General features: G+C 46.3%; 1 protein-coding gene across 1 annotated transcript; it reads right to left on the bottom strand.

Annotated features, from left to right (window-relative positions):
- Window positions 1-436: 436 nt before the first annotated feature.
- Window positions 437-2,996, bottom strand: LOC142194045 (protein kinase C theta type-like). The gene is made up of 5 exons (XM_075263072.1): window positions 2,733-2,996; window positions 1,546-1,799; window positions 1,250-1,312; window positions 605-1,156; window positions 437-461 (listed from the first exon to the last, which is right to left on the bottom strand). Exons 1-5 carry the CDS (start codon window positions 2,994-2,996, stop codon window positions 437-439), a joined length of 1,158 nt encoding a protein of 385 aa, XP_075119173.1.
- Between the last annotated feature and the right edge of the window lie 10,294 nt (window positions 2,997-13,290).

The raw sequence follows: 13,290 nt of genomic DNA, 5'->3' as shown, positions 1-13,290 counted from the left end.
CAATTGTCCTCAAGGTGGAAAAATTCCTTCCTGACCCCAAATATGGCGATCAGAACAAGTCCCTGGATCGAAGTCGATATCTACATCTAACTGTGCTATGTGTCTGTGTCTATTCTTACATGTATCTATGTGTCTACATTTCTATCTATCTATGTGTCTATATGTGTCTGTGATATTTGTGTAACTTACCAGGCCTCCTCAGATGGAAAAGGCCTCTCCTGGGGTGTGTGGAGGTTCTTCAGGAGGTAGTGGTCTCTGATGCCAGCCGAGATATTGGAGGATGTCAATTCAAGGTCTGGGGCAGCAATCTGATGGAAAACTTGCAGCAGAGAAGATGTTGTTGGCAGTCGAGGTCTTAACAGCAGAGATGGGGGTCAGGAGGTGCAAAGTTCTGGTCCTTAGGCACGGAGATCTTGCAAGACGGTCTTGGGCTCCTTCACAGTCGAGATCTTTTCAGCATCCTAAAAAGAAGCATAGATATAGTAATTGGCGGGAGCAATGAGAACGAAGCACAGGTGAAGACTATGGAGCGACTACACCAGAGTATTATCATCATTATATGTAAGTACCAATGAACATTATCTCTAGAGGGGGAAGATCTTACCGGGTCCAACTTGGTGACATGTAGTTGAATTCATCCGCAGGTTGAAGGGTCTGGTCTTCGGGCCATGGCAGGTCTTTGTTCTCCAGAACTTTCTTGAATGGAACAAACAGTGGCTGTGATCTCCTCCTGTCCAGTTCCTCCCAGCAGATACTATTAAAGAATGGATGTTCTCGGATGTTACGAGTCACACCCAGCCGCTTCTCTGGATTCTTGCGCAGCAGTCTTTTAATCAGATGTTTCAGGTCTTCGTCCAGCCAAGATGGAATATCTGGCTTATCTCTGGTGATGGATATTTCAGCCATGTCGTCGTTGGATCCGTCGTAAAATGGAGAGCATCCTGTTGACATCTCGGATACTACAATCCCCAGGCTCCACCAGTCAGCTGCTGCATCATATTCCTGTTCCAGAAGCACCTCAGGGGCCATATAATAGAGTGTGCCCGCCACTCCACAGATCTTCTTGGAGGAGGTGACACCATATCGGGCAAGGCCTAGATCGATTATACGGATGTGTCCATTCCTATCCAGCATGATGTTATCTGGTTTTATATCTCTGCAATGAAATAAGCGAGATGACAGGTAAGGAAAAGAGAATGACAAATCGGGGTAAATTATTTCCACCATTACAAGGGAAACTTCTGCTGACCTGTGGATGATCTTGTGTCCATGGAGGAACTGGAGGCCGCTCACTATCTCTGCTGTGTAGAATCTGACAAAGAAGACATAGTGTAGTATCAATGACCTAAAATCCTATAGTAATCCCCTAATATCATGTTATTATCAAAGTCACCCGGATCAGAGACAGGCGCTGTGTATGGCTGCCTGTATTCCCTCCACTGTCTTCATTGTTCTATATCTGACTTGTCATGTCACCTTATATTGTCCTCCCTTCAGTCCCCTCTCAGTGTCTTCCCTCAGTCTCCTGTAATGTCACTTACGTACCTTACATTGTTGATGTTCAGACTGCCGCACATTCTGATCAAAGTCCTCAGGCTGCCTCCGGGAAGATACTCTGTGATGAAAAATGCTCCGTCCTGCGTCTGGTGTGCGGCATTTAGGTGGCATATAAATGGGCAGTCTCGGGCCTTCAGAAGTATCTTCCGCTCTCTCTTTAATGTCGCTGCATTATCCCTTGTTTTGGTGACAACTTTCACGGCCATGAAGGTGTTTCGGCCAGGGAACGATGCCAAGACCACCTGAAGAAAAGATGGAGAAGTCATTAGAAGTGGGGACATAAGAAAGGCCTCTACATGTATTGTATAATGTGCTGTCTGTGCTTGGGAACTTTATAGGAATAACTATACTGAATTATTATGACACCACATAGGTATAACCAGAGGAAACTGTAACTAGGAACAGGGAGATGAAGGCCAATGTTCTTTATATATCTAAATCCACATTGTCTATAGTAAGACTGTAATATGGGCATAGAGGTCAGTATATACATGGTGATCTTATTGTACCTACAAGAAGCGGGACAGGTAAATAACAATGTTTCTTCCCAAACTCTTCATCCCCTAATACTGATAGGAAAGTTTACAGATATCATAGAACTCTATATCTATCTATCTAGCTATCATCTTTATTTATTTATGTTCTGTAGTAACACAATAACAAGAGATTGACAACTGGTATAAATACATTGTATATAGTCATTGATAAAACTGACTTCCTGCAGCCACCACCTGGGGGAGCTCTATACATAGGAAGCAATGCAGCTGCCATTGAACTCAATGAAAGATGTAAAAATCTCTTTGCATTGAGTTCCCCCTAGTGGCAGTTGCAAGTAAATACAGTAGCTATATACTGGGAAGCTGCAGGAGAAGTTCAGTTCTAGGCCCTAATCCCCCATCCACAGGCCCAGAACAGCTGTGTGGTCTGCCTGTATGGCAGGTACCACTGACACCAGTCACACATTTGGATATAAAGTTATTGGTGGGTTTCAGCGCTAGAGATATGAGATATTAGTTACCATAGAGGCTGGGATGTTTCTGGACTTTTTGCCATTCACCCATGTGGAAGTAACTAGCCTTAAATGGCTAATAACATAAAACAATAGCTTGTATTTATCTGCACAGCAATTTGGTTCACCGTCCCTTTAACAGAAAATAAAAAGTTCTCCAACTTACTTTGCCGAAGCCGCCCCTACCCAACGTCTGATGGATGGTGAAGCGGCCGATGTAAAAGTTGGGGTAGGGGCTAGATGTCTCCGGGTCCTGGCTGCTGCCCAGTCTTGGCTCTTCATTCTCCAATATATCGGCCTCTCCTCCTCTTCTCTTCTTCATCTTCATCGATCCGTTCTCTCTCTCTTCTTCTCTCTTCCTCTTCTCGCCTTCTCTCTTCTCATCTCCTCTCTTCATATCGCCGTCTCCTCTATGTCCAGTGGACGCCATTTTCAGTAAATCCGCAAACTCCTGTAATCCAATCCAATCGCTATCGTATACAGTTTATGATAAACGGCAGTTGGTCGTGTGCAGGTCACATGATGGCCGAGGTCACGGAATCCTCAGGGGTCACCTGCCTGCCAGTCCTCCATGTACCTGCTCTGCCATATGTAATGTGGGCATCATAACTGACAGCCTAGTGTGCAGAGGAATGGAGGACTTCATGGCTGCTTCTACTATTGCTGACACCTGTAGACTGGGCAGGGGATGGGATTTGTATGTCTGTGTGGGCAGCGGTGCCCATAGTGCAGCAGAATCTATGCTGGAATTGTACAATAAATGCAGTTGTATGACTATTCAATAACCAAGGGGAGGAATAATCCATAAACTATACCTAGTACTAGTGACAGGAGTAATAAAGCCTGGTGAGGGGACATTGTGGCTGTACTGGGGGGTAGAGGCCTCTATAAGGATAGGGGGAGCGACCCTGATGTTTTAGTCTAAGGTGTGAAATATTAGGATTGGTACATTCACTAATCTTATTAGTAGTGTTAGCTTTAATCACCTATGAATGGAGAGTGTACTAGCCGCCTACTACAGGGGAACTAGGTAGTTTGGGACTGGGGAGTAGAGGCCCCTATGGAAAAGATAAATTAAGTGATGAAAAAGCCTCTATAGGGATTAAAGAGGGATCAACCCTGATGTTCTAATAACCTATCAAAGTTAAAGGGGTCAGTATTTACCAGGCTTTTTGGCCCTCAGAATGGCATGTTTGGGGCCCCGGTCACGGATGACAGTAACTCAGGCAGGTACAACGGATGAACTGAACAGTGGTTTACTGAGTGGTTACAAGATTGGTGGTTACAAAATATTCTTACACAAGGCTTCAGGATTAAAGGGGGTTCCCAGGTCTTACATATTAACAACTTATCCAAAGAATATATCATCAGTTTGATCAGTGGGACTTTACACCTAGGACTCCCATAAATTAGATGGGTGAATAGTTCTGCAACCTCTTCACTGACTGCCAAGAATAGCGCTGTACATTGTGTAGGGACTGTTCTTGGTATTGCAGCTCAGCAGCATTTATTTGAATGGGACTGAGCTGCTGCTGTACCATGGAGGTTATGTTGATTGTAAGTACCATAACCTATCCAAACAAGTGATCTGTGAGGGATCATTTTTCGATCACATGTCAATAGCCTTCCAAAGGATACATCACCAAAATATAGGTCCCAGAGATAGCTTTGCAATGCTGGAGTCCTGAACAAGGACAACATCTGCCTGGAGTGTTTATGTTCTCCCCGTGCTTGAGTGGGCTTCATAGTAAAAGGGAATTTAGACTGTGATCCCTATATGGGACAGTGACTGATAAAGTCTGTAAAGCGCTCTGGAATATGTTGGCGCTATAAAAGCAAGCAAAATGAACAAATAAATAAATAATACATGAGGTATTTGGCATGGCGTGGGTTTCCTCTGGGTACTCCGGTTTCCTTCCACACACCAAATACATACAGATGGGAAATGTAAATTGTGAACTCTACAGGGGACAGTGACTGACAATATCTGTAAAGCGCTGCGGAATATGATGGCGCTATATACGTAAGAGAAATAATCGGTAATAATAAGAGCAGTTACAGACGGTCTCTCAATGAGGACACAGTTCTTGGTAGTTACACACAAGTTAGAAGAACAAAACACAGTCCTGAGCCCAGGACACAGTCTGTGTATAGAACATAATTCATAGGCAGATGGTCAAACACAGTTGTAACCTACAGGATGGATGCCCATAACAATGATGGCCGCCCTTAACTACAGCCCACCTGTACAGTAGCCGTCTCTCAGTGTATTCCTTCCTCTCTGTATAACTTGTGCCATTGCAAAGCATCGGACTGTCTGGTCACAACAAACTCTCGGGTCAGTCCACAGACATGGTTTATCATAGGCCATAATCTCTCTCTCACTAGTCTTAATGGGATTGTCAGGGATACATTGATCTGTATATTTTAGGCTAAACATCCCCCTCCCCTACTCGCTTACCTTCTAAATTACTTACTGTAAAATAGATTGCGGGGGCGGTCATGTGTCCACCCCAGACATATTTTCCAATTTTCTAGTGATGCTCCGTTTCCAGAAGGGGGGAAGCCACCAATACTAACCCCTACCCCCCACCCCATCATACTTACCTGTCTTCCGGTCTAGAGTTTCTGGGCAGAAAGCGTCACTTTATCCATGCAATAGAACCACAGTGCATATGAAGTGATGCCCCGTGCCCAGAAGGTCTGGACCAGAAGACAGGTAAGTATGATAGGGTGGGCGGGGGCATTGAGTTAGTTAGGAAGGGCTAGTAGTGGGTGGGCTAGCTAGGGAAATAAGGAGGAGGAGGGAGAGAGTGAGATGGTGTGAGTGAGCTCTGAGTGGTCCAAGGCATCATGGTTGTTGCAAAACAGAATAGGAAGATACCCATGTAAACAAATGCAGAAGATGCCAGGAGTTCACAGAAAAATCCAGATATCACGCAAAACACTTCTAGAGTTATTTGGGTTCTTTATTAACCTATTCATAGCACTAAAAGACCTTTTTTGAAAAATTATTTTTTGCCTGGAAAACCCCTTTAAACCGTTTCAATCTCATCACCTCAGCCCAGCCAGGATTTTGTCTTACACTGCCACTATACACATACCCACTACCAGACTCAGCTGTTGCACCATCTCTGGGTCACTCATCCCTGGGTTGGTGCACCAATTACTCTACTACTCTAGCTACTGCCCCATGGTGAGATTTTTGCACCCCAAATAGTCTCCAGGTCTATATCAGGATGCTGTTTAATGCTGCTTTAGGCTGAGGTCCCACTTTGCAGAAAAGCTACATTTTTGTTGCAGATTTTGCTGCGTTTTTTTTTTAGCCAAACCCTGGTGAGGCTACAAAAATGGGAAATACACAGGAAGCTCTTATAGTTATCAAGATAGATCATAGATAATATTTAACATTTGATATCAATTATTTTGTATCTATTGTTTTTCTCTACAATTATCTTTACTGGAGATGAGTGAGTACTATTCGAAACTACCGTTTCGAATAGCACGCTCCCATAGGAATGAGCGGACGCAGGCTGCGTGCCGGCGTCTGGCCGTTTAACCCCCTGCGCGCCAGCTGTGTCCATTCATTCCTGTGGGAGCGTGCTATTCGAAACTGTACTCGCTCATCTCTAATCTTTAAACCTACAATGATGTTTTACCCTTATATTATTATGTATATTGTTTATTTAAAACTCGGCATATAAGGGTTAAACAGATCAGCACAATGGCCCAGATTTAGTAATGTGCCGGATTTATCACGATGGCTGATGCTGGATGATAATTCTGCTGCATTTGCAAACCCCTTGAAAATTGAAAAATTTTAGTCCAAGCTAGATGTGCCACATTGCACCAAAGATGTCCCATGTTTACACCAGTGTGTAGTTGTAACCATTCCAGTGAGTTCTGCAGGAGCTCGGCCGTCCATCACCATTGGGTTCTCACTGTTGATCCCAGCTCTGTGGCCATGCTTCCTCCTGATGTAAGTGAAGGTCATGAAGACTTTAGGCAGGGTAAATCATTTATTAAATTTCTGTCATTGGTAACAATATACTGACAAGTCTTCAAAGTCACTTCTCATTGGAATATTGCCCAGTACAGTTACTTCAATAGCAATGTGTCATCCAGCTCTGCACTTGTGCACAGCCCTCCATAAATCTGTGTATGTGGGGACAGAACTGCAATGTGCAGTAAACATGAACACAGATGTATGCTGGAGGGAGATGATAGAATGGAATGGCTAGAAGATAGTCTGAGGCCATGGGCATGTGGTATCAGTATAAACACATGCTGCCCAACTTTTGAAGAACCGAAAGAGGGACAAAATTTGCGGCGTGCGTAGCGCACAACGGCAAATTTAGCCCCGCACACTTTTATGTTGACTCCGCCCATTCTCATTAATTTTTCATGTGCCCACACACAGTATAATCCTCCTACAGTCACCCGTAAATTATATGTCCCCCCTCTATCTCTGCCCCCAGTTTCATGTCCCCCCTCCATCTCTGCCCCCAGTTTCATGTCCCCTCCATCTCTGCCCCCAGATTCATGTCCCCCCATCTCTGTCCCAGATTCATGTCCCTCCATCTCTGCCCCCAGATTCATGTCCCCCCCATCTCTGCCCCTAGATTCATGTCCCCTCCATCTTTGCCCCCAGATTCATGTCCCCCCCATCTCTGCCCCAGATTCATGTCCCCTCCATCTCTGCCCCCAGATTCATGTCCCCCCCATCTCTGCCCCAGATTCATGTCCCCCATCTCTGTCCCCAGATTCATGTCCCCCCATCTCTTCCCCCAGATTCATGTCCTCTCCATCTCTGCCCCTAGATTCATGTCCCCTCCATCTCTGCCCCCAGATTCATGTCCCCACATCTCTGTCCCCAGATTCATGTCCCCCCATCTCTGCCCCCAGATTCATGTCCTCTCCATCTCTGCCCCTAGATTCATGCCCCCTCCATCTCTGCCCCCAGATTCATGTCCCCCCCATCTCTGCCCCAGATTCATGTCCCCCATCTATGTCCCCAGATTCATGTCCCCCCCATCTCTGCCCCCAGATTCATGTCCTCTTCATCTCTGCCCCCAGATTCATGTCCCCTCATCTCTGCCCCCAGATTCATGTCCCCACATCTCTGTCCCAGATTCATGTCCCTCCATCTCTGCCCCCAGATTCATGTCCCCCCCCATCTCTGCCCCCAGATTCATGTCCCCCCCATCTCTTCCCTCAGATTCATGTCCTCTCCATCTGTGCCCCCAGATTCATGTCCCCATCTCTGCCCCCAGATTCATGTCTCCACATCTCTGCCCTCAGATTCATGTTCCCCCATCTCTGCCCCCAGATTCATGTCCCCCCATCTCTGCCCCCAGATTCATGTCCCCACATCTCTGCCCCTAGATTCATGCCCCCCATCTCTGCCCCCAAATTCATGTCCCCCATCTCTGCCCCCAGATTCATGTCCCCCCATCCCTGCCCCCAGATTCATGTCTCCACATCTCTGCTCCCAGATTCATATCCCACCATCTCTGCCCCCAGTGTCATGCCATCCTCTCCTTCATCTGCCCCCAGTTTCATGTCCCCCCATCTCTGCCTCCAGATTCATGTCCCTCCATCTCTGCCCCCAGATTCATGTTTCCACATCTCTTCCCCCATATTCATGTCCCCCATCTCTGCCCCCAGTGTCATGCCGTCCTCTCCTTCATGTGCCCCCAGTTTCATGTTCCACCTCAATGTGTACACACATTACACTAACCTTCTCCTCGCTCCCCCGCCGCTCTCTCCGCAGTCTCGCTAATACTGTTGTAGGCGCAATGTGACGTCATCACATCGCGTCTACACAGGCACTAGCCGGAGTGCAGCGGCAAAGCAAGGAGCTGAGCTGTGACATCTCCTTGCTTTAACCGCGGATGTATTCAACTCAGATCTGCGTCCTCCAGACACAGATCTGAGTTGAAAACAGGACATACCTCCCTCCAACCGGGACCGCGGGACACGTCACCGAAATTGTGAATGTCCCGCGGAAATCGGGACGGTTGGGAGGTATGTATATAGAAGTAGTGTATATAGTATACTAGCCTCTGCCCGCGACTTTGTCTGTTTGTTGCTACACTGCCTTTTTGAGTGAAAATACTTTTGTGTCTATGCCACCCCACCTAGCAACCCCAGACCCTGACAATATATATACAGTATATATATATATATATATATATATATATATATTATATGTAGAAGTGAGCAGTGTTTGTTCTGAACGCAGTGTGTGAGAGCTGTCATAGTTGTGGAAGACTGTTTGGGAAAGAAGAACCATTGCAAGCTGTGTGTTAGGGGGGAACAGTTGTGGGGTGATGGGGACCTTCATACTTCTTATCTGTAGTATGTAGAAAGATGGGTCCATTACTTAATTCTGTATGAGAGAGAGTTATGTGGGGTAAAGTCTGAGTGTGGGGGAGATTTGGGGGTGTAATCTGAGTGTGGGTGCCGAGGGGGTGTTATCTGAGTGTGGGGGAGATGTGTGGGTGCTGTCTGTGAGTGTGAAGGAGGTAAGGCCCAGTTCACATCTGCGTTCAGGCCATTCCATTCCATTCCCCTATCCACATGAAATATGTGGCGAGAAAAGTCCTGCCAGCAGCTCTTTTCTCTCCGTGTTTTTCGTGCGGAAACCACACGGACCTCATTATAGTCTATGGTGTCCACCGGTTTCCTAAGGTAACCGCTTTTTTATATGGATAGGTTTCCGTTCGGGGGGGGGGGGGGGAGGGGACTCCCTGAAAGGAAACTCGAATGCAGATGTGACCTGGGCCTATGAGGGTCCCAAGCCAGGGCCCTTATACTAGCTGACACCAAGCCAACAACTGACAACTCCACTAAGGCAGTAATATAGTGTATACATACATATATAAACTTTATTAAAACAAACACTCCTTCCCCCCACAACCGTCTTTGATCATTTTATTAAAAAAATAAAAATGCAGGTCCATCCGTGTCCAGCGAATCAAGCATAACCCGTAGGATACAGGAGACCTGTAGGAAAAAACACACGAAAAAATGGTTATTGGCACAGATTAAAGGTTTTTGCTTGTTCCTCCCCATCCACCTCTTCTGTATGCTGCCTGTGAATCTTCCCTGCTTGTCCTGTGTCTGGCACCGCAGAGCAGAGAATCCTCCACATCTCTATTCTAGCCTGCACTATACTGAGTACACTAGGTCACACACTGCACTGACTTCTCAAAATATCTCCCAAAGCCCCATTTATATCCAAGCAAAAGTATAAGAAATGTAAGAGAGTGGCTCATTATTGTATATACAATGTAGGTAGACACAAATATTCTGCTCATAGGCTTATTTACAGGCATGTTGGGCTCCTATTTAAGGGAAAGAAACACTTTTTGATATTTATGTGCAGGTTTTTTTTGTTTTTTTTTAAACTCCACCCAATTCACATATTATATTTTCTGGCTTTTTTTTTCAGAAGGCAGCATGCTTTGGGTCAGGTATGTTCCTATAGACTTCTGAAAAACAATATTGTGTGCATAAATAACAACAGAGCACCCATACATATGACTAGCATTGAGCATCTGCTCTGTTGTTGAGATAATTGTGTATTTCATAATATGCAAATGATCAGTTTGGAGCACTGAGGGCGGCTCCATTGCTTCAGACTGCTATGCCCCGCACTGCGCTAATATGCACCCCTTTCCTCCTCCCTTCTTTGAGTGACAGGGAGCTATACTGAAAACTCACCAGGCTCTGTGTACTCAAGACAACATCTTCAAGGATCTTAGACAAGATTCAGAACATCTGCAAAATGGCAGGTCTTGTGGGGTGTTCCTAGTATCTCCAAAATGGCAGGTCTTGTGGGGTTTTACTGGAATACATTGCTAGCTATGTGTGTCAACATCTCTGTCGGTTGAAGCATTGGTGAATGCCACATTTTTCTTCTTTTAATGGCTTTATGAAGACTTCATTCATGTTTTGAGCACCTCGTAGTCTCAGAAGCAGGTGGGTGCCCAGCACTACAAGCACCTACAATATGCAAGAGAACATCAGGACCCAACCATGGTATAATGGAAGAAGTCGGTCTGATGGTTTATTATTTCTTTTACATCATGTGGATGACTGGGCACATGTGCTCTGCTTACCTGCAGAAGACAAGGCACCAGGATGCAGTATGGAAGAAGGGCAATGTGATTTCCCAAGGTGTCAGATGCACTTAGACAAAAATAAGCTAGCAGCTCAAGATCCCCGAGTGCACCCTGATCTTCTAATGATACGTTTTGCTCACAAGAGGAACTTATACCCTATGTACAGGATAGGAAATAAGTTGCTAAACAATGGGGGTCCAAATGCTGGGAGCCCCCAACTGATCACACGGTCATGCAGGTGCACTGTTGCTCCATTCATTGCTAATAAACTGACAGAAATAGCCAAGTGCTGCCTGTTTACTATCTCCGGGATTCCTACAAGAAATGAGTGGATTGGCAGCGCGCCCGTGCGACCACTGCTCCATTGCCAGTGTTTGGACCACTGTATGTAGTTCTGTAGATAGAGGATAAATTGCTCTCATAGCTGAAGCTATTTAAAAAAAAAAAAAAAGTGCCCTGTATTTTGGCTAACCATCCTGCTTGGATGGCCACTTTGGCTTGGGACCACTTGAGTGCATTTGGAGCACCACACAAAATAAAGCACCAAATAGAATCCCACAATAAAGTACATAACATTTCTTATAGCACTGTCCAAATGAAGATATTGGTGGTCACTTAAGTGATGAAGGGACAACAACTGGTTTATACCTTCCCTCTCCATACCTATCGTGAGTCCTCTCTGTGACACATGCTCAATGCCGTCAAGGCCTGTATTCCAGCACTGTAGAAATCACCCAGCCCTCCATTCCTCCGTCACTGGCTCCGTAGGGTGGCGGATATCAGGGTTATCAAGGATCTCACCGCCTCTCTTCGAGATGCGCATGCGGCCTACATGGCAGCTTGGATGCATTGGCTTCTTCTCCGGGGTGTTCGGGCCTACGGAGACTTGGCCGGCTGAGGCTCCTTGGCAGACGTTGGACTGACTGCGAATCGCCACCCCCCCCCTCCCCTTTTTTTTTTCCTCCTTCCTCTTCTCCCTTCTTTTCCACCCCTCCCTTCCTTTCTGAGCTGGACACAACAATATTCGGCTGTGTTTCAGTCTATTCTGTATCACTCAGTTTATGTGGCTGTCCACCTATTATTTTGTTGCGCACTGGTCCAGGCTTCCTGGCCCAGATCGCTTTCATTGTGTATTTTTTGCTTGTGAACGTTGTTTTGTTTGTTTATAAATAAAGAATTTATTAAAAAAAACAACAACAAACAAACAACTGGTTTATACATATTAGTGCAAGTACTAATTTCAAGGGACCTGGTATTTGATATTCCTCAGTTTGTTACCAGTCATGGTCAAGTAGGACCAGGGATACTTATGGGTTGTTTTAGGGCATAACTAGCAATGACTGAGTCCCACAGCAAAATTTTGATTCCCCACCCCCCACCCCATGGCATAGCACCACGTCTTCTGGTCCCCACACAGTATAAACACCTCATTTACACACCTTATTTACACACTATAATGTCCCATAGCGGCCCCTCCACACAGTATTATATCCCATAGTAGCCCCTCTACACAGTATTATGTTCCATATTGGCCCTTCCACACAGTGTTATACCCCATAGCCAGTGGCGTAACTACCGCCATAGCAGCGGAAGCAGCTGCCATAGGGCCCAGGACATTGGGGGCCCGGTGACAGCCGCTACCATTATACTCTGGGGTCTTTTCGGACCCCCGAGTATAATGATTGGCGGACCGGGAGAGGTGTATACAAAGTGGGGGCCACAGCCTAAAGTTTGTTTGGGGCCCGGTCTTTTCTAGTTACACCCCTGGTGTGAACATAGCCTTAAACATACTGAGAGGTTAAAGGGATTCTACCACTAAATCGGTATTTTTTCTGCTTTAGACTTCCCCACTGCTACCAGAGAACTCTCTCTAGTGAAGTCGCCATCTTCAGCTGCATCCTCCCCTTCTCTCGTTGTCTTCATTCAGTGTCAGCTCCGACGCCTGTGCAGTCGGTTCTGCCAGTGAGACACTAGTAGAGCATGCCGACCGGCGGCCATATTTTTGAGGCCGCAATTGCATGCACACGCAGTACGCTCCTCTAAGTCTACGCCGAACAAAAAATGGCCGCCAGCTGGCATGTGCAGTCGGCTCTACTAGTGTCTCACTGGCAGTTGAGGCAGACAGAAGACGACGAGAGAAGGGGAGGATGCAGCTGAAGATGGAGGCATCGCTGGAGAGAGTTATCTGGCAGCAGAGGGGATGCCCCCATCGCTGTTTGAGCGCTGGGGCCTGTCCCCATTGCTGCAAGAGAACTCATTAGCATACCGGTAAAAAACGGTATTTCTAAGGAACGGTGCAGCGGAGACCTTTCTAAAGGCTATTCCGATGTCTAAAGCAGAAAAAATACCGATTTAGTGGTAGAATCCAGTGGCATAACTACCACTGTAGCAGCAGAGGCAGCTGCCATAGGGCCCAGGACATTAGGGGACCCCCGAGTATAATGATCGGAGGCCAGGGATAGGTAAGAAATATAAAAAACACTGTTACTTACCTCTCCACGATCTGGGCAGGCTTCAGGCCTAGTCGTCTGACGTCACATTACCCCGGCCTGTGTCCCGGGTCATGTGACATCTGACGTCATAAAAGATGGACTA

The sequence above is a fragment of the Leptodactylus fuscus genome, chromosome 2 (genome assembly GCF_031893055.1).
Source record: "Leptodactylus fuscus isolate aLepFus1 chromosome 2, aLepFus1.hap2, whole genome shotgun sequence".
Taxonomy (NCBI): Eukaryota; Metazoa; Chordata; class Amphibia; order Anura; family Leptodactylidae; genus Leptodactylus; species Leptodactylus fuscus.
Note: the sequence above shows the minus strand (reverse complement) of the source record. Positions and strands in the feature narration are given on the sequence as shown.